The sequence below is a fragment of the Bison bison genome, unplaced genomic scaffold, assembly GCF_000754665.1.
Source record: "Bison bison bison isolate TAMUID 2011002044 unplaced genomic scaffold, Bison_UMD1.0 scf7180017864484, whole genome shotgun sequence".
NCBI classification, from domain to species: domain Eukaryota; kingdom Metazoa; phylum Chordata; class Mammalia; order Artiodactyla; family Bovidae; genus Bison; species Bison bison.
In genome coordinates this window covers 4,527,451-4,553,171 of record NW_011495044.1, presented here as the reverse complement: position 1 = coordinate 4,553,171, position 25,721 = coordinate 4,527,451, and the positions used below count along the sequence as shown (strand labels likewise).

The 25,721-nt window shown below is 36.8% G+C and overlaps 1 protein-coding gene across 1 annotated transcript in view; it reads left to right on the top strand.

The window, feature by feature from the left end:
- Positions 1–25,721, top strand: part of RLF (rearranged L-myc fusion) — an 81,460-nt gene that overhangs the window by 47,415 nt on the left and 8,324 nt on the right. The window contains exons 6-7 of the mRNA XM_010862724.1: positions 19,141–19,277; positions 24,131–24,272. Coding sequence (XP_010861026.1) covers positions 19,141–19,277; positions 24,131–24,272 — 279 coding nt within the window. The remainder of the gene's footprint in view (positions 1–19,140; positions 19,278–24,130; positions 24,273–25,721) is intronic.

Here is a 25,721-nt window from a genome sequence, read left to right as displayed (position 1 = left end):
ACATGTAGATGTGAAGTTGGACTGTGAAGAAGGCTGAGCACCGAAGTATTGATGCTTTTGAACTGTGGTGTTGGAGAAGACTCTTGAGAGTCCCTTGGACTGCAAGGAGATCCAACCAGTCCATTCTAAAGGAGATCAGCCCTGGGATTCTTTGGAAGGAATGGTGCTAAAGCTGAAACTCCAGTACTTTGGCTACCTCATGTGGAGTTGACTCATTGGAAAAGACTCTGATGCTGGGAGGGATTGGGGGCAGGAGGGGAAGGGGATGACAGAGGATGAGATGGCTGGATGGCATTACCGACTCAATGGACGTTGAGTTTGAGTGAATACCGGGAGTTGGTGATGGACAGGGAGGCCTGGCGTGCTGCGATTCATGGGGTCGCAAAGATTTGGACACGACTGAGCGACTGAACTGAACTGAACTGAAACTGCTCTGTGTGATAATATAATGTATCATAATTATATTATATGTATAATACCATAATACTATAACATAATGTATAAAACATGTCACTGTGTCTTTGTCCAAACCCATAGAATGTGCGACACCAAGAGTGAACCGTAATGTAAACTGTGGACTCTGGGTGATTGTGATTTGTCAAGTAGGCTCATCAGTGTAACAAATGTCATGCTCCAGTGGGGGAATGCTGATAATGGGGGAGGCAGTGACAGGGGCTAAGAGGGAAATCTGTGTACCTTTCTCTCAATTTTGCTGTGAATCTAAAATGGACCTAAAGAAATAAAGTGTTTTATTCTAAAAAAAAAGGAAAACTGTAAGACACTCATGAAAGAAACGGAAAGTGACACAGATGGAGAGGTACGCTGTGTTCCTGGATTGGAAGAATTACTCCTGTTAAAAAGACCATACTCAAGGCAGTCTACAGATTTCAGTGCAAACCCTATCAAGTGCCAGTGGCATTTTTTAGCAAAACTAGAACAAAGAATTCTAAAATTTGTATGGAAACATGAAAAATCTCAAGTAGCCAAAAGTCTTGAGAAAGAACAACAAAGCTGTAGGTATCATGTTCCCTGACTTCAGACTGTACTACAAAGCCACTGAAATGTTGGGAAGGGTAAGGAGATGGAAGATTGCTTGCCTCTAATAACAGCTGCAATATTGTGTGTTGGGAAGCTTAATCAGAGTAAGATGGAGTAATGGTTAGTCTCAGCACCTGATACATGCCAAAAGAATTCAGAAGAACCAAAATTGCGAGACCTTGGATTTGATTCTTCTTCTGTAATAACTACTTTTCCTTTAATCTCTCAGACTTTGTTTATTTGAAACCTGTTTTGTTTTTAGCATTGCACTAGGCAATGGCAAATACAAAAGTGTGTGTATGGCCTTGTTTGGTTGCCAGAAACAGTAGTAGATACTTAGCTATATGATAGTTCCCTGAGATTATGTAGAAATGGAGAGCATATCTTTGTAGAGTGGTGTAGAGCCTTTTATAAGGCTTTATAAAAACTGATCCTTGAGTTGGACCTTGAAATAATGGTGGGGTTTATGTAGGTAAAAAGAATGGTTTAGGGATAACTGATAGTAAAGGTACAGAAATGAACGTGCACTTTGTAGGGAACCACTAGAGAACACCTTGTCTGGGGAAAAGCGTGGATGTTGAGGTCTTGCGAGAAGTAATAAGACCTGTTGGATAGGGAAAAGAAAGGCCTCGGAAATGGCAGTGCATTTGAACTTTTGATGCAGTAGAAATTAGAACGGTTTTGAACATAGGAAGTAAAATGACTGAAACAGTGTTTTAGGAAGCATAGACAGAAATAGATTTAGGAGAAGAGATTGGAGTTAGCAAGAGGAAAAAGAATGGGACTTGCTGACAGGACCAAAATAGAGGATAATGTACAGAGATCCCTTCAAGAGACTCATGAGACCTTGAGAGACTGGAAGAAAGGGAGTGTTCTGCTGCTGACAAAAATGGCAAAGAAGGGAGAATATGGGACACTTTGTGCCGAATCTCTCATGGTTTATTAATAACAAGGCAAGAAAATAGGATTTCTTCCTGAGGTTATATAAATATCAACAAATTTGTTGAGAATATGAGGAACTGGGTTATTGGAAGTATGATTTGGTTTTTCTACAACAGGGACTGGCAAACTATGGCCTGTGGACCAGATCCACCCTGCTGTTTGTTTTTGTAAATAAAGTTTTACTGGAACACAGTCACGCCCATTGGTTTATTATCTATGACTGGCTTTGCTCCACAGTAGCAGAGCTGAATAGCTGTTACCAAGACCATTTGACCAGCAGCACTGAAAATATTTTCTCTCTGACCCTTTACAAAAAATGTTTGCTGACTTTTGTTATGCAAGATTCAGATTTCCTAGTGTGTTACAACCATTAATTATCATTTAGTTTAACCTTCCATGTTTTATCAATGGTGAGACTGAGGCCAAGAGGTAGTGTTTCCAAGGCCCTACCTTCATTAAGCTAATTATTAAGTCCAAGCCCAGGCCAGAACTCAGATCTCCTGACTCTCTGGCCAGCTCTTTTTAGAGCTCTGTACAACTTATTACTAGTTGGTAAACATTGATGAGTCATGTTCTCATGGGAAACATTTTGGTGGTATTTCATTCCATTCATGTTTATACATTTATGTATAGGTGCAACTTAAAATATTTTTATAATGATTGGGGTTAATTTGTTAAGTATGTTGATGTGAAAACATTTGGCACACTTTGTAAAATTATTTTTAAAGGAACACTGGTACCATCATAATTAGTCTTTTATCCAGTGATGCTATTTTTTGCAAGTGAGAGCACAATTAAAGAAATCTTAAAAATTTACTGTGGAAAAAGACCAGTGAATCACTTGATGTTCATTAATTGGAGTTTAAAATCAGCATATGTTCTAAGGCAGCAAAGTTACATATACATTTGCCATCTTCTTCTGAGTTCAGGAGAAGAGTCAAATTAACTTCGGCAACAGCTGGGAATAAAAGTACTTATGTGTTGGCACCTGTGGGTATCACAGTAATGGGTGTATGTAATGGGAAACCTCTGCTGGGGAAGATTTAGCCAGGCACAATTAAGATTAGTTGATGGAGTCAGCTTCAAAGCCAGAATTTGTATATTTTTATTACTGAGAAAGAGAATCTTTGCAAAGATCAAGTTTTCCACATATAGTATAAAGGATAAAGCTGTTTTAAACATGAAGCACTTCTGTTACTATGAAGAGCAAGAAATTTGTCTGCAGAGTTGTTGGCACAGATAAGGTAGGGGTTCAGTTTTGATCCTTGAGTGAACTACATCTTCAGTGTCTGATGTAGTTACGAGGCTTGTTTCTTCTCTTGATGGGAAAAGGAAAAGACAAAGACAAACAGGACCTGATTTACTCACTGGTCTAACACTGTTGGGAATTAACATAGTCACTAGGTATATAAATGATAAACAGAGCAAATACATTTAAACGGGACCCACTGGGAATTCAGTTTGGGAATACAAGAAACAGTAAACAAGAGCATAGAAATTCCGGGTGCAGTTTAAATAAGATTAAGATGGATCCTGAATGAGGAATAATAAAGTGTGTAATTAAAATCTGGATAATTTACTTCATGTAACCTTATGGTCATATGGTGAATAAGATGTACACTCAGAAAATACACTAAAGGTAGATTGTATGAAGAAGTGGAAGGTTTGCCAATTTAAATATTTATCCCCTAAAGCAGAGTTCTTTTATTTATTTATTTTTTAATATTTTATTTACTTGGCTGCATTGGGTCTTAGTGGTGTCATGCAGGATCTTTCGCTGCTGCACACAGACTCTGTAGTTGTGGCTTGTGGACTTAGTTGTTCTGCAGTGTGTGGAATCTTAGCTTCCCAATCAGAGTTCGAACCCATGTCCCTTACATTTCAGGGTGGATTCTTAACCATTGATCGCCAGGGAAGTCCCCCAGAGTTCTTTTAACTAACTTTGAAGAAACTTCTTCCTAGACCTCAGTATATATTTGGATCTCAGTTTTACTGTTACTTTGATGGGTTGTGCTCAGTCGCTTCAGTAGTGTCTGACTCTTTGTGACTCTATGGACGGTAGCCTGCCAGGCTCCTCTGTCCATGGGATTTTCTCCAGGCAAAACTATTGGAGTGGGTTGCCATTTCTTTCTCCAAGGGATCTTCCCGACCCAGGAATCGAACCCACATCTCCTGCATTGCAGGCAGATTCTTTACCAACTGAGCTACTTGGGAAGCCACTTTCATGGGTTACATGTAGGTATTTTGGTTGATACATGATTACACTGTAGGGATCATTATGGAGAGTTAGTCAGACACAGTCATTTTCAAGAATTCAGTAGGACAGTTCAGGTGTCTCTCAGATACTCATAGGATTAAGCCATAGGATTTAATCAGAAGCATCAGTGACCATTTATTTCTTCAAGAAACATACAAATGACCAACTTAATAGCATAGTGTTGGTCTGTGGCATTGCTGCAGTTTAAAAGAAACCTGGTTTTTAGAAGCACAGCCTTTTTTTCAGGTAATGTCTATGAACCTGATGAATAATTCTCCCAAAGTAGACTCAGGGTTATTAGACATGAAGACTTGCTAAGAATAACTCCTCCCTTTTTCCTACTCAGGGATGCAAGTGAGAGAGATCTCATTATATGGATAACCTTAAATCCACTTTGTCTCTGTTTTGAAAGAAACATTTACCAGCTTGTTTTTTTAAGATCTCCTATTAGGAACAATGGAGAAGGAAATGGCAACCCACTCCAATACTCTTGCCTGAAAAATCCCATGGACTGAGGAGCCTGGTAGGGGTCTCAAAAAATCGGACACGACTGAGTGACTTCACTCCGTTTCACTTCATTAGGAACAAATTACTTGCCTTATACTCCAGAACTGATCAGGAGAATACTAGATTGAAAACCATCATTCTAGAGAAAGGTAAATGTTAAAATATTACAGTAATGCCACTGGCCAGAATACTAGTTTACCTGGTAGCCTAAGCGTGATGATAACTAAAGAAGACAAATAAGTCGTCTAAACGCACATTCTTTCATGCCAGTGACTACCTCTTGTACCATTGGTGTTTAATTCACTGATTATCATGAAAGCCTTCTAATAACATCTGTTCTTGCCCCAGAATTTATTTTCTACAACAACTGAGGTGATCTTTTTTTTTCTTTTTCAAATTAAAACATTTTATTTTGAGATAATAGTACATTCTCATTGTTACTATAAGAAATAATACAGGCATGCCTTCCAGTCATTTAATGTATATTCACTGGGGACTGTGCTAGGCACTGGGAATACAGAGATGAACAAGACACAAGGGAGAACCAGCAGCAGTGTTCACACAGTGTGAGATTTGGGGAAAGGTTGGTGCTGGAAATTGAGTTCCAAGTTATCAGCATTTGAAACCAGAGTGTGGAGGGCATTCACTTTTTTAGACCTCCGGAAATTAAAGGCTTACCATAATCCTAGAAAGTTTTATTCAAGAAAAACAGATGAATGTCAGAACAGTGAGCTTGGTGGCGTTTGAACCTTGAACCGGTAAGCTTCCTAGCAGCCACCCGAGGAAGCAGAATGGTTGTGGAACTCAGCAAAAGCCTGACTCCACAGAATTGTCACTCTTTGACAACAAATTGTCACTGTTTGGCAACATTCCGAAAACCTCTGCTCTCAGCATTTGTTTTTATTTGATTCAGAGCCCACTCTGCCAAAAGATCTGTTCCAGGGCACTTATCAGAAATAATCATTGGGAATTGTTTCACATGACATTTGTCTGAGGAGGAATTACCAGTTCAGGTAACAAAAGGCTGACAAATTTAAAAAGAAAAACTGAGATAAAGGATATCCATAGAGGACTTTGAAAACCTCTGATGTATTCCTAGTGCTCTGGAAGGTAACACAAATGTATAGTGCTGTGTGTCTGCCAAGGAATGACTTGAGAAGGCTATAATCCCTCACTCTTGTTTACCGAGAGGCTGCATACAAGTAGGAGATGAAGGGCAAGGAAGAGCCATTAACTTCCTACTGTAATATTGAAAGGATGCCCCGACACACACACAGAGCTGTTCGGCAAAAACAGAAAGACTACTGGTGGTCCAGTAGTAAAGAATCCACCTGCCAGTGTAGGGGGACACTGGTTCAGTCCTTGGTCTGGGAAAATTCCGCATACCTTGGGGCAACTAAGCCCATGCACCACAACAACTGAAGCCTTCATGCTCTAGAGACCATGTTCCGCAACAAGAGAAGCCACTACAGTGCGAAGCCCATGCACTGCAACTAGAGAAAATAGCTTGCCACAGTTGGAGAAAGCCTGCATGTAGCAGAGACCCAGTGCAACAAAAAATAATTTTTTTAAGAAAAGTAGACTTACTTTTTCACAGCATTTAGGCAACATATTTAGCTTGTTGAATTAAGCTAATGAAGCAGAGACCACATATGACAGAATATAGGCTTTACAGAATTATTCCAAGAAAACTACTAAACAAATATTAACAATAGTAAACCCCAAAGAGATGGAAGATTCTGATTTCTGGAGTTGCCACAATATATTTTTTAAAATATTCACTTATTAAAAAAAAAAAAAAGGTAGCCCATACACAGGGAAACAGTATGAAAAGGCAAAAAGATATGAAACTGAAAGATGAACTCCCCAGGTCGGTGGTGGTGGTGGTTTAGTTGCTAAGTCGTGTCTGACTCTTACGATCCCATGGACTGTAGCCTGCCAGGCTGCTTTGTCCATGGGATTCTCCAGGCAAGAATACTGGAGTGAGTTGCCATTTCCTTCTCCAGAGGATCTTACTGATCCAGGAATCGAACTCGGGTCTCCTGCATTGCAGGCAGACTCTTTACCGACTGAGCTATGAGGGAAGTCCTGTGAGGGTACCCAGTATGCTACTGGAGAAGAGTGGAGAAATCACTCCAAGAAATCACTCCAAAGAATGAAGAGACAGAGCCAAAGCAAAAACAACTCCCAGTTGTTGATGTGACTGGTGATGGAAGTAAAGTCTGATGCTGTAAAGAACAGTATTGCATAGGAGCCTGGAATGTTAGCTCCATGAATCAAGGTAAATTGGAAGTGGTCAAATAGGAGATGGCAAGAGTGAACATAGACATTTTAGGAATCAGTGAACTAAAATGGACTGGAATGGGTGAATTTAACTCAGATAACCATTATATCTACTACAGTGGGCAGGAATCCTTTAGAAGAAATGGAGTAGCCATCATGGTCAACAAGAGAGTCTGAAATGCAGTTCTTGGGTGCAATCTTAAAAACGACAGAATGATCTCTGTTCGTTTCCAAGGCAAACCATTCAGTATCACAGTAATCCAAGGCTATGCCCCAACCAAATAATACTGAAGAAGCTCGAGTTGAACAGTTCTGTGAAGACCTACAAGACCTTGTAGAACTAACATCCAAAAAAGATGTCCTTTTCCCAACCCAGGGATCGAACCCAGGTCTCCCACATTATAGGCGGATTCTTTACTGTCTGAGCCACCGGGGAAGCCCATGAGCAACAAAAGAGCCCCAAAATACATGAACTGGCAGAGTCGAAGGATGAAATAGACAATTCAAATACAAAGGTTGGAGACTTTAATACCCCACTTTGAGTAGTGGATAAACCAACTAAACACGGATATGGAAGGCTTGAGCACTACTGTAAACCAACTAGACCAGGCAGACATCTGTGGAATACTGTATCCAAGAACAGCAGAATATACATTTTTCTCAATTGCACATGGAACATTCTCTAGGATAGAAATATGTTAGGCCGTAAAAACGAACTTTGGTAAATTTAAAAGGATTGAAGTCAGACAGTATGTTCTTTGGCCACAATAGAATGAAATTAGAAATCAGTAACAGAAGGAAATTTGGGAAATTCACAAATAATGTGAAAATTAAACAACACCTCAAAATAAGCAGTTGATCGAAGGGAAAAAAATGGTAAATTAGAAAACACATTGGACTGAATGATAAAAACACAACACACTGAAATTTATGGGATGCAGCTTGAACAGCACTTAGGGGAAATTTCTGATTGTAAAATATCAGTCTTAAGAAAGATCCTGGGAGTTCCCTGGTGGCCTAGTGGTTGAGATTCCGGGCTTTCGCTGCTGTGGCCCTGGTTCACTCCCTGGTTGGGGAACTGAGATCCTGCAAGCCACATAGTGTGGCCAAAAAAAAAAGAGACCTCAAATTAATAACTTAACCATCTGCTCTAAAAGACAGGAAAGAAGAGCAGACTAAACCCAAAGCAAGCAGAAGGAAGGAGGATGATCATGATTAGAATGTAAATAAATGAAATAAAATCAATAGAAAAAGCAGTAAAAGTTGCTTTTGTTTTTAAAGATCAACAGAACTGATAAAGTTTTAGTTAGACTGAACATGAAGAAAGAATACTCAAATTATGAAAATCAGGAACAAATGAGAGGACATGACAACTGACATAGCAGGGATAAAGATTATGAGAGTATTCCTTGAATGACTATACGCCAAAATGTTGGATTTGCTAAGATGAAATGGACAGATCTCAGAATGAAACAAGCTACTAAAACTAACCAAAAAAAAGAAGAAAAACTGAATATACATACCTATGACTAGTAAAGAGATTGAGTAGGTAATTGTAAAACTTCCCGTAAAGAAAAACCCACACCTTCACTGATCAGTTGTGCAAAGCACATTAGAAAAGTTTACACCAGTCCTTTACAAAGTCTTCTAGAAAGACTTTGTAAAAAAGAGGAGGGGGTGCTTCCAAACTCATGCACTGAGGCCATTATTATCCTGACAACTAAAACCAGACAACGACATCAAAAGAAAGATACAGATCAATATCTGTAATGAGTATGGATGCAAAAATCCTCAACAAAACCCAGCAATATAAAATAAAGGAGTGCTGTCTGCCCTCTGTATCCTTAGGTTCTGCCTCCACCTATGGATTAAAAATATTCAGGGAAATATTTTCCAGAAAGTTCCAAAAAGCAAAACTTGAATCTGTGCACTCCAACAACTGTTTACATAACCTTTACATTGTATTGGGCTTCTGCGATGGCTCAAGGGTAAAGAATTCACCTGCAGTACAGGAGACACTGGTTTGATCCCTGGGTAGGGAAGATCCTCTGGAGGAGGAAATGGCAACCCACTCCAGTATTCTTGCCTGGAGAATCCCCTGGACAGAGGAGCCTGGTGGGCTACAATCCATAGGGTCACAGAGAGACAGACATGATGGTATTATGAACAATCTAGGGGTGATTTAAAGTATACAGAAGGTTATATGTCCGTAGGTTATATGTGAATACTGTGCCATAGAAAAAAGGACAAAAAGTATGTCTGCCTCTGTCGTCAGAGACAGAAAAAGCATTTAACAAGATCCTGTACACTTTTGTGTTAAAAACATTCAGCAATCTAGGAATAAGCTGAAAACTTCCTCGCCCCAATAAGGAGCATTTGTGGAAACCCACGGCCAACTTTATACTTAATGATGAAAGATTGAATGGTTTTCCATAAGATCAGGGACAAAACAAGAATGTCTGCTTTTGCTGCTTCTATTAAATATTGTATGGGAAGTTTTAGCTGGAGCAGTTAGGCAGGGAAATAGCTAAAAGGCATCTCGATTGAAAAGTAAGGTGTATAAGTATTTCTGATTGCATGTATCATGATCTTATATATAAATGATTCTAATGAGAACAATATACAAAAATGATTTTTATGTATATACATCTAACAATGAACAACACAAAAATATAATTAGGAAAACAATTTCATGTACAATAGCATCAAAAAGAATAAAAAATATGGGAATAAATCTTTTAAAAGAAGTACAAGACTCATTTGTATACTAAAGACTTCAAAAATTTGTTGAAAGAAGTAAATGGAGCAACATCCCATGTTCGTGGACCAGAAAACAATACCTTGAAGATGGCAGTACTCCCCAAATTGATCCTCAGATTCAGTGCTACCTGTGTCAAAATTCTGTTTTCTCTCTTGCAGAAATTGACAAGATGATCCTAAAATTCATGTGGAAATTCAAGGGGCCCTGGGTAGCCCAAACAGTCTTGTAAAAGAACAAACTTGGAGGGCTCATTCGTCTTTATTTCAAAGGTCACTAAAAATGTCAGTAATCAAGACAGTGTTTTCCTGGCAAAAGTGTAGGAAAAAAAAAATCAATAGACTGAAATTGAAAGTCCAGAAGTAAGCCTTCACACTTAATGGCCAGTTGATTTTCTACATGGCTGCCAAGAGAATTCAGTGGTGGAAAGAATAGTCTTCAATAGTTGGTTCTTTAACAAATGGATATCTACTTGCAGCAGAATGAAGTTTGACCCTTAATACCATGTGCAGAATTTAACTCTGAATGAATCACAGACTTAAATGTACTAGCTGAAACTGTATCATCTTCAAAGAAAATACAAGAATTAATCTTTAAGACCCTTGATTATGCTGTTGTTTCTTATATCCGACACCAATAACACAGGTGACAAAAGGAAAAACAAGTAGGACTGTATCCAACTTTGTATGTCAAAGTCAACAACATGAAAAGTTGATCTGCAGAATGGGAGAAAATATTTGCTAACTATATATATATTCAAGAATAGATATAGGATTAAATATATGTAGAATTGAACTGAATTCTTGAATCCTGAATATATATAGAACTCTTGAAGATCAGTACTAAAAAGATAAATAATTTAATTATTGAAATGATCAAATTGTTTTTAATCATTACATTGTTGTGTTTTTTTTTTTTGAGGAGTTTTAGATTTACAGAAAAATTGAGCAGAAAGTACAGAGTTCCCATTTGTACTCCCTCACCCCTAGAGTCGCCCGTTGACATCTTGTCATTGATGTCTTAAATTTGTTAACAATAGGTGAGCCCATACGTTATTATTTACTAAAGTCCATAGTTTATCTTAGGTCCCACTCTTGGTCCCACATTCTGTGGGTTTTGACAAACCTGTAATGACTTGTATCTACCATTGCAGAGTCACACAGCGTAGTGTCACTGCCCTAAAGTACTCTGCCTGTTCATCCCTCACTTTCCTCTCATGCCCCTGACAATCGCTGATCTTTTTACTGTCTCCATAGTTTTACCTTTTCTGGAATATCATGTAGTTGGAATCATACATTATGTAGCCTTTTCAGATTGACTTCCTTCACTTAACTATGCATTTAAGGTTCCTACATGTTTTTGTCTCTGTCTCTTTTCCCCAAATTATTATCAAACTTATATTGCCCTTATTTAATTTTTTAAAATTATTTTTTATTGAAGGGTAATTGCTTTACAGAATTTTGCTGTTTTCTGTCAAACCTCAACATGAATCAGCCATAGGTATACATGTATCCCCTCTCTTTTGAAACCCCCTCCCATCTCCCTCCCCATCCCACTCCTCTAGATTGATACAGAGCCCGTGTTTGAGTTTCCTGAGATATATAGCAAATTCCCCTTGGTGATCTATTTTACATATGGTAATGTAAGTTTCCATGTTACTCTTTCCATACATCTCACCCTACTCCTCCCCTGTCCCCCTGTCCTGTAAATAAATTCTTCAGTACCATTTTTCTAGATGCTGTATATATGTGTTAGAATACGGTATTTATCTTTCTCTTTCTGATTCACTTCACTCTGTATAATAGGTTCTAGGTTCATCCACCTCATTAGAACTGACTCAGATGTGTTCCTTTTTATGGCTGAGTAATATTCCATTGTGTATATATATAACTTCTTTATCCATTCATCTGTCAATGGACATCTAGGTGGCTTCCATGTTCTAGCTATTGTAAATAGTGCTGCAATAAACAATGGGATACATGTGTGTCTTCCAATTTTGATTTCCTCAGGGTATATGCCTAGGAGTGGGATTGCTGGGTCATATGGTGGTTTTATTCCTAGTTCCTTATTTCATTTTTTAAACCAACCAAAGTCCATATTAGGTTTCAGTCTTTGTGCTGTGTATTCTGTTATCTGAAATTCTCAGGAGTCTAAATCTGATATTTATTGTGTGTGGTGACATTTCTGGAGTGGCTTGTTTATTTGTGCTTTTTATAGTTTGGGATTGTGAGCATCAGTTTTGGTGGGATGGATGGGGGTAGGGAATGCTTTATGTCTGAAAATTTTCATAGGCCTTGGTTAGCATGTATCTCTGTAAATCATTTTTGCATTTGCTTCTACCAGGTGATTCAAGGATATTACCAGCCAGAATCTTCTTATTTTGTTTTTCTCAGTTTGGATTTTTTAGACAAACAGAATAGTATTGTATGAGACTTCTAGTTTGAATCAGGACAGATTAAAATTCCCCAAAACTTTTTGGTCCTACAAGAACCAGGGTGAGATGGACAAACATATTTTCCTGTTATATCCCTGTTTTTCCCCCTTTTTTAGTCTGTACTTTCTCTTGAGTTTTGAGCTCTTCAGAGGTTCCAACCATATGTTGAAGGGCTCAATGCCAACTTCTTGTCCTCAGGTTCAAGCTTTATCATCTAAACACAACTTGTAAAACCCAAGCCTCTTAGTGAAATTATCAACAACCCAGAAAGTTAAGGCAGTTGTCCATTCACACTTCTTTCTTGAGTTTTCAACTGTGTATTTAAGAAACACATTAGTTGTGTTTTATCCAGGATTTCTAAGTGCTTTGCCATAGGAGAATTTTCAGACATTATTCTTGTCAAGTCCAACTCGTTGTTTTTATTCCTTATTCAGCACCAGGGCTGTCAGGGAAGCATATAACCATTATATATAAAATTCATACAGTAAAGTCTTATGTTTTTTGTCTTTGACACCTGAGTTTCCAACATTAGCCTTTATACACAGTTTTGATTCTGGTATATTTAAATGTCATTAATAATGTTTCTGCACCGTTTATATTTTTATATCATTAAGTTTATCAGACTTTATGAGGTAAATCTTGGTAAGGAAAAATCTGAGGAGACTGTTTAGGGTTTGGAAGAAGCTTAAGGTTGAAAACATGGTGTATAATGAATGAGCCTGAGTAGTCTTTCAGATGCTTCTAAGTTCTTAGCTAGTTTTGCTCACTGTCCGTTCATTTCAATTCAGTAAATGTCTAGACATAAAACAGTCACCATATTCCTTGCCTTCAAAGAGCAAACAGTTGGGGATATAGTTTCCTTTCTATTTAGTAATAGTGTATTGTGAGTTCTCCCCTTAAAGCATCTCAATAGAGCATAAGTGGCCAAGAGTGTGGACTCTAGAGCCAGACCATCTGGGGTAGATCTAGGGATGTGTACTACCTGTAAAACTTTTGTCAAGTTACTTAATCTCTCTATGCTTCAGGTTTTGTAATCTATAAATAGGGATAACAGTAGTTTATCTACATTGTAGGACTGTTGTGTAGATGTAATAATTTAGTTTATATAAATTGTAGAACAGTACATGACATACGTAATGCTGTATAAGGTTTAGAAATATTATCATCATTATTATTACTTTTACAATGCTTTTTTTCCTTCACATCTTACTTCTGTCTCTGCCTCGACAATCTGTTTACATTCTCCTTTCTGTCTTAGGGACTGATTAAAAAAAAACTCTTAAGTCACAACAGAACATTAGGATAAAAGAACAAATATACAATCAGCATAATCCAGCCTTTGTCTAGAATAGGTACCTATTTGCAGTAGCCATGTATTGAACCCATGCTATGTAGTTAGTGTATATAGACAGAATACTCGATTAAAATTCACTGTATTTTTAACATTAGTTATTATTGAGTTGTAAGGTCTAAGGCTAATTTTTATGTTTTCAGATTTTCTAATATAAATTTTTTATAATCAGGAGAAATATAATAAATATAAGTTAATCAAACTAAGAACTATGCTGAATTACAGTCATCCCTTTCAGGTATATATCCAGAAGAAACAGTAACAGCAAAACCTGTGATTCCCCATAAAACACAAAGGATAAATTCCATGTCCTAGAGTCTCCACTAGCATTAGCCTATAGGTACTTTTATGGAAATCAGCAAGAAATACTGTGCTCCACTGTCCCCCCATCTCACGTGATTGCCTTTCAGAGGTCTCACTTCTAAGAAGAAGTGCCACATGTTGGAACTTAGGGCTTGGCAAGCTGACTAAATTTTAGCCCCTATTAACCTCCTTAGCCTGGTTACCTTCGTGTAATGTGAAACTGCACAACTCTATGGCATGGCCTCATTCATGACACCTTCTGATGACGCAGTTGAGCTCTGTGCTAAGTCTCTGTGTGCTGTGCGCTCAGTTGTGTCTGACTCTCTGCAACCCTGTGGACTGTAGCCTGCCAGGGGATTGTCTGGGGATTCTCCAGGCAAGAATACTGGAGTGGGTAGTACTGGGTTCTAGTCCCAACCCAGGAATCAAACCAGGGTGTCCTCTTTGCAGGCGGATTCTTTACCAGCTGAGCTACCAGGGAAGCCCATCCTAAGTCTCTAATCTTACTTACTAATTCAACCTTTGTTTCACTGAGTGCCAGCTAAGTGTAAATATCACTCTTTACAGTTTTATCAGATAATCCTCCTCCCCTCATATGCCATGACTACTCTCACATTTGTTTGTTTGCTCATTCTGGCAGCTTTTGAGGGGTCATTTACACCTTTGTCCATCTAGACACTGGTATCCCCTGAAGAGCTATTTTTCTTAAACCCTTCTTTGCTTACTCTAGTCCACATTATGCTTCTTGTTTTCAGTCTTTCCCACTTATCCTGCCATTTTGTGGTCACTTACTTATCTTGTAGTTATCTTTCATTCCAACAAATATTTATTGATATTCCTTCATGTGCTTGGAACTGTTGTACACTGAAGATACAGTAGTGAATGGAATAAACTTTTGCCCTCCTGAAACATGTATTCTAGTGGATAAGATAAATAGTAAACAAAGATTTAATTATTTGATGCGTGTTACACTTGTCTTAATAGCTATAAAATGTAAACCCAGAAATAAGATTCATATTTAAGAATAAGAAGGTTATTTCCTGTCCAGGTACAAAGTATTTCTAGATACTGATTGAAATGCTCAAAATCTTGTCAGTGACCTTTGTTTTAATTTACTTTAGCTGATAAATATTTTGTCCATGTATTTGTTTTTAGTGTGCTTTCAATTGCAGTAGCTGGGGACAAGTAATATAACTGTATTACTAATAAGGTGTTAAAAAGTATGTCATCTTAATTTTTTTGTCATATTTCCACATTTCCTCGACATTCAAGAAAATGCAGGTATTTGGGGCAAAATACTAAGATTCTTTTTACCCCCACCCCAAGAAAAAAAGTTAACTGGTGTTTATTTGTTAAACAGTGATCCTGAAGCAGGCATTTAGGGGGGTGGTGGGTAAAAGTACAAAATGAGGGTATGGTATTGGCTTTTGGGGGATTTAGAGCCTGTAAGGAGGGACAGATAACAGACACAATCAGATTTGTTTATTACTTAGTAAAATGAAAGTGGAAAGTAAGACTAGAAGAATGTTCCAGTGTTAATAGCCTAGATAGGTGTGTGTGAGGCAGAGTTCTTAATCAGAAGGTTAAAATAATTCTATTAAACAGGCCCACCATAAAATGTGCTACTTTCTCAATAAAAAACCTTAATGGAAGTAAAATTATCACGTTAATGAATAATAAAAAAAAAAATGTGTTAAAATTATGTACTTGGGTTCCCAGGTGACGCTAGTGGTAAAGAACTTAACCTGCCAATGCAGGAAACATAAGAGATGCAGGCTCGATCCCTGGTTGGGAAGGCCCACTAGAGGAGGACATGGCAACCCACTCCAGTACTCTTGCCTGGAGAATCCCATGGACAGAGAAGCCTGGTAGGCTACAGTCCATAGGGTCACAAAGACTTGGACACAACTGAAGCGGCTTAACAGGCTTGCATGTGCTTGGGTGTTACGGACCTTGTGTTAGAAACGTCATTATCAGGCATATTCTAAAATGTAAGGTAAATGGCAGTATTGAACACAAACTAAAAGAATGTTAGTATTTAAAATTTACTAGAAATGTATAGCTTTTGGAGAAAAGTTGAAGTCAGTTTGAGAAATTGCTAGAGGCTAGTGCAATGCAGGGGCTGGCTGCCACACTACCCTGTGGCGGACTCAGAAGGCACTGGGACGCTGGAAGAGCAGAAGTGCTTCTCTTCCTGGGAATCGCTCGATCTGATGTTCCAGCAGTGCTGCTCTGTTCCTCTGTTATGTTGAGATATTTCTGTTCCTTCAGTACCATGCTCACTTTTAGGCCCTTGCATGTCTTTTTCTTCCTGTCTGGAACAATTTTCTTATTTCTCTCTCCTCTTTCTCATGGCTTATTCCTACTCATTCTTTTAATTCACATATCAGTTGTGACTTCATCCAAGAAGTTATTTTCAAATCCCTCCCCCCAAATTTCAGTTAGATTTTTCTGACAAAAGGTATTTGAAAAATACTCTGTATACCTCCAGTGTAGTCTTTAACATACATTATAATCTTGCTTATTTATTATCCCTGACTGTGAGTTACATGAGGGCAAAAATGACTTGTATCCCCAATGTCTAGCACAGTACATAAGTATTTAGTAAATAGCACTACTTTGACTGAAGAATACGTACATTTTCCTTCTGACCAGATTTAGTGCACAGAGGATTTTGGATATCATTTATAAGACTGCTCTTCTCCATTCATCATCTGATTGGAGAGCCAAAGTAAAACCATGCGAAGAGGTAAAATAACAAAGGATAAAGGCCAGCGTGAATCACTAGTTTAATGGTTGACTCAAAGTAGAATTAAAAACAGCCCAATTAAAAGTGTTGACAACATGCTATGAATTCAGGGCAGGGCAACAGATCACTGGATGCTAGAGTAATCTATGAATGGAGACTTGATAATGGAAAAAGAGTTTCAATTAGATGTTGGAGGAGGAGAAGGATTGGTTAGGCGAGAGGAGGAGCGACTGTTCTGGCCTAATAGACACTGTTACTGTTCTAAACACTTTGGTTCCAAAGGATGAAAGCCTGTACATTTCTGAAATGTACCTTTTCAAAATTTAAGGATTTCCCTTTAGGAGTAAAATGGCATGAGATTAGTTTTTCCCTTTGTTTACCACAGTTGACTTGAGACAAGAAACAGTCTGTCTTAGGCTCATTTTTTGTGTGAAGTAAGAATACCACCTGCCTTGCCAATCTTACAGATCTTAACATGTTGATAAAGTGAGATATTACAGTAAAATTATTTGAAATGAATAAAAATATTCTAGAAATGCAGCTTGTACTTATTTCCATTCTAATGTATATGCCTGGCAATAGAGAGCTTCTTGAGCTATTTCTCAGCTTGGAGATGTTATACTGCTGCAAAAACTGAACCTTAAGAGTTCTTGGTTTTCAACATGAGCTTTAACATGGCGTGGAGTGTAGGTGGTGGTGGTGGTGGTGGCTCTGGAGCAACTATTGTTACTTGCTGTGGAATCCTTATTTTGATCCTTCAGCAAGCGCAATTTTAAGTGGCTCTGTTCTGGGCATTTCGTCTCTAGATGACCCTTGTGATTGATTCAGCTATGGTAGAGGACATGGAATTCCATTTTTATAATGTATGATTTTATTTTTTTCCTTGAAACCTGAATTTAATTATGTTTAGGCTTTAACAACTTAACTTTCCCTCCCAACACTCATTAGATATAAATTTGCACCAAGTGATTTTTGCATCTGAGAATGATCTTTTCAATTACTTTCTAGTATCCCAAGGTTCACTTTTTTCTTTTTAAAATTTATGTGTTTTATGAAAACAATTTTTTATTATTTACTTTTAATGAAAAGCTTTAACTCTGACTTTAATAGGCACATGAACCACATCTTTAAAACTTGAGATATAATTGACATATACTCTTAGCAAATTTCAGATAAGCAGTATGGAATTATTAACTGTAGTCACTATGCTGTGCTGAAACATACAATTCTTGCAATAACTATAGGGAGGTTCTGTTATTCCCATTTGATAGATGAGGAAAGAGGCAGTAAGTTACTGAAAGGTTATATAACTTATCTAGGATCACACAGCTAGTAGCTATGAGCTGGGAAGAGAATGTATACAGTCTGGCTCTACAATAATTGCTTTTAACCACTGTTAAAACATTGCTTATTATGTCATTGGATTGTCCTTGAAAAGATTAAAAAACACAGAAATAAGATTCACTTTGTAAACATTAACTGTTTACCCTGGTTAGACCGGATTTCATTTATTCCATTTAGCACATATTTACTAGGTGTATTTATGTTTCGGACACTGATAAATGCTGAGTTTTGAACAAGATGTACATAATCCTGAACCTATGAAATAAGAGACTTAGAAACACCAGAGATGAGCTAAACTATATGCTTCATTTGCCTTGAAAATACATCTCATTTGTCCTGAAAGTATCGTTGTTTTGTGCGGTTGGTGCCTAGTATAATTGACATTTATAGTGCTGACACAATCATGAAATAATTATGTTCTTCATATCCTGTTTATTAAGACAGGAAAAGGATAAAATAGACTGAGAAAGGTTCTTTAGAAGTCTTAATCTCCTGTTTTACCACTATACAAAAAGATCCCCAGAAAACTCTTATTTGCTCCGAGATTGGTTTTTTGTTTTAAGATTCCTATAAATAGTATAAATACAAAAGATGTGTTTCTGAAAGTGTTTTAGTTGTGTGAAAAACTCATTTATACAAAATATTTTTTCCTTAATTATATGAGAAAACTATATATTACCGTAGCATTTATATTTAAAACAGTTTCTCAGCAGGCCTCCTTTAGCCCTACTGGGAGGAAGGGTAAGCATGGTATTTTTCTTTCTGTAACTTGAGTGACTTGAATAAAATTGAACAAGAAAGAAACAAAAAACAACGGAAAAAAAAGATGGTACTTCAGGTGAAAATAACCTGAAGTTATGCATAATTTGATTCTTTTATATAGTAACAGTGTTCATGAGTAATTTTTTTTTTTAACTCTACAAAAATGTTTTTATCTGTGTTGGGACTGCAGTGGAACTTCCTCATAGTGTCTGTTTTCTTCTGTTTAATAATTTCTTGTGTGAAATATTCCAGCAGACTCAGCCATTAGTAGAAGAAAATTATACGCTTCTAATTCTTGCCTCATGAATTATCAAAGATAGAAAACGTTACATAAAGAAGCTTCATGTTATATAACAAAGTTTATAGAAAAGTCACCATTTTCTTTTTGACTTAGTCATCTCATTTTTGATAGATTGCAAAGGTCGACTGCAAGGAAATACTAGACATCATATGTAATCTGGAATCTGAGGGTCAGGATAACACAGCATTTGTTCTTTGTACGACTTACCTTACCCAGCAGCTCCAAACTGCAAGTGTATATTGTTCTTGGTAAGTATATTTAGTTTTTATTCCCTTTATTTGTTAGTACATAGTATAGCATTTAGGGTTTATGTAAAACATTGGTTTGTTTCAAACTTAAAGTCTTAAGTGGATTAAATGATGACATGACAATTAAATCTCACTTACAAGCTAAACCATTTAATTAAAAATATTGAGTCCAAAAATAAAGAAAGAGTGAAAAGTCTGAGCTCCTCTTGATTATTTCATGGAGGGTTATCTGTTAACTTCAATATAAATCTTCTTCTTTGAAGATGAAATTATGGCAGTATGAACCAAATAGGTGTGAGTTTGTTATCCTTTACATTTATTTCACATCTTCTGGTAGTCACTTTCACCCTCATATTTGGAAACGCACTAATTATCTAGGTTTCTAGGTCAAACTTGCACTACAGAGGGAAACCCTTTTGAATAGTAATCTTTTTTGCAACTTTAGTACTGTTCAGCAAAATTGCATTATTTGGTTTTAATTCAGTTTATGTCTTGTTTGCATACAGAGTATTTAGTTGCTAAAAAGGAAACAATAAATGTAACCCATGGTTCTTTCATCCTAACTGTATTGAAGCTATTTAGGACAGCAGGACAAACCTCTAAAATGTATCACTCTGTCAGTAAGTATCAGATTAGTGGTATGGATAACACTATAAGGTATTAGAGAAAGGTGCTCACTGTATACCAGAGTTTAAGCAGGGTGTTAGAGAGGAGGTAGTATGCAAAGAATGGACTGGTTGGATTTGCATCAGCTTTTTTTTTTTTTGATTTGCATCATCTTGATTAGAAGAGCTTTTAAGGATGGCTTGAAGTTGGAAATAAGCATTTTGTTTATAGGAAAACCTAGTAAAGCCTTTTATATATACTTCAGCCCTTATTGATCTCCCTGTGGAGCATCTGTATATATTTGTAAAGTTTTATAACTGTTAGCATTTTTTATGTTACTGTATTTCTTTTTATTTACTAATTTGTATAGAAATATTATTTGTGTTCCATAGATTATCTCACCCAGTCCTCATAATAATCATTGTACAGATAAGGGAGTGGAGGATCGAAGGAATTCTAGAAGTCTTCCGCTGCCCACCGTCTCAGGGCCAGAGTCGTAGAGTGAAGCGCAGGGTTTTGGCTGCTCATACGGCTGTTTCCTTGACAAGGGCCAGAGCTCAGTGGCAGTCTTCTGCTGCCACTTCCTCTATGTTAGAGTTACATCTCCTATGAGGGAGGAGATAGTGGGACAGGACTGACTATACTTTGTAATAATCATTGCGGGCATTTTATTAGCCAACCAAAAGAAATGATGTAGGTAAAAAGAAATTTTAGCAGAGCAGTGAGATTTTTGATCACTGTCAAGTAGAAGGATTTGTTTGCTTTTCATGCATAAGAAATTAGAGATTTAACCTCAGTAAAGCAGATGTATTTATTTACTGCTGGGGGAGCAACCCCCATTTTTTCTTGTTATAGTTATTTTCTTTGCCTATAATAAATATAGGCATCTTTTCTTTTATAGTTACTTTCTTTGCCTATAAGGAGTAATATCAGCTAGCTGCAGCTAGGTTTTTAGTGCAAAGAAATCACATGAAATCACATAGGAGATGTGTTACAGATTATAAAGAGTTTTTTAAACTGTAGTCACATGGTTCTTGTAATATTCTTCATACAGCTTCCCTTGTTTCCCTAATGGGTCTTGGATTAATGCTCTTCTCCTGCAGCAGGAAGGGATTAACAGGGATTTCCCACTTGTTGGCCTCCTGAGGCGCTGTAATGAGTAAAGAAAAGGAAAGAAAATCTTAAATCACTTCAGACTTTGTTAAAAGTAAGCTTCTTCCAAGCATTTCAGAGGGCAATAGAATATAAAATTTAGAATTTTGAAGTATTATTTCACCCTTCTGTTTGGACAGAGGGGAGTGGGTGGTAAGGTAGTAGATATTAGAGTTAGAATAGTCATGACATAAAAACTGAATTTTACTAAGGAAAATAAATCCCAGGAATTCTGTTCAAATAGATTAGATTCTTTTGTTGTGATAGAGATGTTCCTGTGTTGAAGATAGTGGACTATATGGGAGTATTTGTCTAGAAAAGAAAAAAAAAATATTAATTGGCATTTTATTGGCAACAGTAAAGTTGGAATATGATAATAAAAACAGTCATTTATTTTTAAATACATATATATACTAGAATTTATAAAATGTCATTCTTGAGCTTGGTTACCATTGAAGATAGTTGAAAGGTAAACTATGTAACTTGTCGCCCAAACTTTTTTATTCTTTTAGAAATTTCCTTCAGAGATGCTTAACAAATTGCAGTAAATCTTACTACTTCATAGTGGTTACCATATTATTGATCTCAAAAGGTATATCACTTAGCTTATTCATTAAGCTTGGCCACAAAAGATTTTTGGCTGTCTATAAAAGTCAAGGAAGGGCTGAAGGAGTGAGTTCCCTGTAGATGTTTGGCAGTGGTAATGTAATTAGAGTAGCCATGCAGGTGAGAAAGGTAACCATTTTGAATGGGACAGTGTACATACACATGTGTAGTTACCGCTGCTACTTTGAAAATAAAATCATACAGTTGAACTTTAATCTCCACTGTAAACTTTCAGTCAGTGTTTGATACGTTGACCTTTGGTTTCTGTAGCATCTCTGAGCTTAAATCTTGTGTGTTATTATTTATGTTTCTTCAGGTGTAATTTCATGTCTGTTCTCTCTCAACTAGACTGTGATGGATATACCATCCATCACATACAACATCCATATATGTTGTCCAATTTATAGGTCAGTCCCTAGCACCTGGCAAAGATCAGATCCAGGATATCCATATGTTTTATTAATATTTAACTGACATTTTTTATGAAAAAAGGTCATGAGAATCAGCCTTTCCAGGAGCCCTTTTAAGGGGGTGGTCATTCCTTAATTCCACAAAGTTGTCTTTGCCTTGCTTCTAAAATGTCTAAATTCTGGATCACAATGTGACATCGTGGGCCTCCTACTTTGCAGAAACATAGTGTAAAGTTCTTACTTGGTAGGTAGATGTCTGCCAGTTTTTCCTTTAAATTTCCTTTCCAATTTTTATAAATTTGTATGTAATTTGTTATCTTGAGGTAGGCAGTGACCTAATTTGAAGGTGAAGTAAATCATCTGAACATTGGAAGTATCCATACAGTAGAATCATTTTCAGTATATTTTTCAATGATTGTCTATTTAAAAAGATCACATCATTATAGTGATTAAAGTACATGTATGATCCGGGAGACTATAATTTGCTGGTGGTAGTTCATTATTCTGGTATGTAGATTTGAATGGATGGTTAAAGTGACATCTTGACTTTCTCACTAGTAAGTAATCCACTAGTTGTCATGGTTTCAGGCATGGTTTTATGTTTGGGATGGCAATAGTAGTTTTAAATTGTTGAATTGAAACTGTGGAAATATGTATACAGATATAAAATACATGATAGAAATTCTCTTTTTTGGTCATGGTTATTTGGAGTTAAGATAACCAGAGTTTGAAACACCTAATTTGGAATAAATCAGACCCCACACATTCTTACTTATTAAAAAAAACATTTTGAGACATTTTAATTCTCAACGTGCCTTTTATCACTTTATCAAATTTGCCTAACTTTAAACTTCTAGCTAGTTGATGAATTTTAGATAGTAGATATTCTTTACCCTTTTATCTTTATAATCAGGTTTCACTAGCTTTAATGATTTTTTCTTTTCAAATAGCATAGATTTCATGTACATATATTTCAGTAGGTACTCTTTTTTATCTCTGAGCATATGTAATTCTCCATTTTCTAAAGTTTTGTTAGTAAGATAAACATATGTGTAAGTCTTGTAAGTTTAAAAATGAACAGTCATCCCAATTACTTGCCTGGTAGCTATTTTCATAGCTGGCCTATCTTATATCTATGTAAGAATTTTACCATATCCAAATGTCAGTTACTTCCTTAAAAATATGAGAAAATGATAACATTTCTCTTCTATTTTGCTAAGTAACTTTCTTTGCATTCACATTTCATATTCACGTTATAACTCATTTCTGTCCTGGATGATTTTGAGTTTCTAGTGCTTTTTCTTGAGAGTTTCTCTGAACCCATTCAGTGCTTTTATGTAACTTATTCTTTTCAAGCTTTTCTTTGTATATTTGTGGGATTCTTCTATTGTAGCCATTTCCAAGAGTGTCATTTTACTAATTTTATTAGTAATATTTAAGCATTCCAAGATACAGGCCTAAGTAGCATTATGACATTTTAGAGATGGAAAAGGATTTCTCATGAGATGAATGTGGAGAAGTATATATACCATTAGACTACTTCATAGTTGTATGCACTTTGTTAGCAGCATAGTGGTGCCTGATGATCCTTGCCCACTAGAACAGGGCTTGATTCAGTCATTATAATTATCAGTGTAAGGAGTAAAACCTTTTAGGATAAGGTGGGATCTAAAGAAGTCTTTGAAAATGTCAGCATAAAGGAAGTAGTCTTCTGTTGTTTTTTTTTCCCCAGGCACAAAGAAGAAAGTGGGGAAATTTTCAAGGAGGATTCTTTTTAACAATTTAACCAGTTTGAGAGGAAGCAATAGGGAATATGGAAAGGGAGGTGGCAACCCATTTCAGTGTTCTTGCCTGGAAGATCTCATGGACAGGGGCGCCTGGCGATCTACAGTTCATGGGGTCGCAAGGGAGTCGGACATGACTTGGCCACTAAACAGCAAAAATAGGGAATATAGATGGTTTGTTCTTCTAGATTTTGTTACACTACTGTCAGCTTACTTTCACAAACTGAAAAACTGGGGTAGCGATACCAGTTCCTTTAAATGTTTTATCATAATCTCTCTCTCTTTTTTAAAATAGGGAATTGACTCTCTTTTGGAGTAAACTGCAAAGAAGAATCGACCCTTCTGTGGACACTTTTTTGGAGCGCTGTCGTCAGTTTGGTGTCATAGCTAAAACACAGCAGCATTTATTTTGCCTGATTAGAGTTATACAAACTGAAGTGAGTAATTTATGTTTTTTGTGCTGATTGTTACTGGAGGGAAGAAATAAGTGGGGAGACAACTTCTCAGGCAACTCTTTTTAAATAAGGGAAAATGAGAAATAATGGGATTTAATAAGATTATGGAACTAGACATAGCTAGCTGTTTCTGCAGATTTCCTAGGAATCAACAATATTTCTTTGTGGAAAATAGTGATCGACATTACAGACCACTGGAGGAAGGAAAGATTGTTTCTTGATTGTCCCCTCAGTCACCCCAACCTAGGTCTGGTTTTCCTAGAATAGTGTTCTGTATTATATACAGACATGTTTGTTGGTAAATTAGGATAGTAATTATTAGTGAAGAAAGTATAATTGTATTTTCCAGCTCCTTGATAATGGAATGACTAACTCCTTGATGATGGAGTGATAGATTATCTAGGTTTTAGAGGAAAGGACTGTACACAGATTGCAAGCTTCTGTGCAAATTAGGAAGCAAGTTAGTTTTGTCTTGTTTTTTAAGAAATAAATATTTCCTAAAATGAAGTGCTATGTATAAAACCTAGTGTTTTGAATTTGGCCCCATAAATTAATGCTAAGACTGGAGATTTAGACGAGCCTTATGCTATGCTTGGTTTCTGTTTTTAGTGTCTACTCAATGACAGAGATCCCTGTATACCTGTATCTATGATGGTTTATGGGTATGTTTTATGGGTTACTTCTTTGACAACATCCAAGGATTGTTTATACTAAAGTCAAGGCACAGTTGTATCATTGATATGTTCTGTAGCCTTTAATGTATCCTATTTTAGTACTATCCATATCCTATTTTAATACTGTGTGTCTAGTCTTCTCCAGTAAAGATAGGAAAATGTAAAACAGTTATCAGAAGCAAATTCATACTTAGACAAGCTAGGTGATTATTATTTCTCATCACTACAAATGAAGTTGTATCCCTATCATAGGAGCATGTTCAAGTAATTACAGAACTTGCCTGTTTAAAATAATCAGTGGTACAACTGGCCTTTTAGAAGTTTTGGTTTTAGGGTTTGTTTGTTTGTTTTAATCTTGAAGGAAAGGCTGAGTTTTTCCTTGCTGCATAAGAGAACACCACAGCTTAGCCCTGAAGTCAGCACCCATTTATTAGCGCACAGTTTTGTGGGGCAGAAGTCCAGCACAGTGTGGCATGGTTCACGGCCCAGTATCACAAGGCCAAAATTGAGGTGTTGGCCAAGCTGAGTTTTTATCTGGAGGCTCTGTAGACAGTCCACATCTGAGCTCATTCGTATTGTTGATAGAATTCAGTTCCTTTCAGTTGTAGGGCTAAAATCCTCATTTTCTTGCTGGCTGTCAGCCACAGCCTGTTTTCAGCTCCTGGAAGCCACTCTCATTTTCATTTTGAAGCCAGCAAAGGCACAAAGAATTCTTCAAATATGACCTCCTTCACCTCTGACTTCCAGACCTAGATTT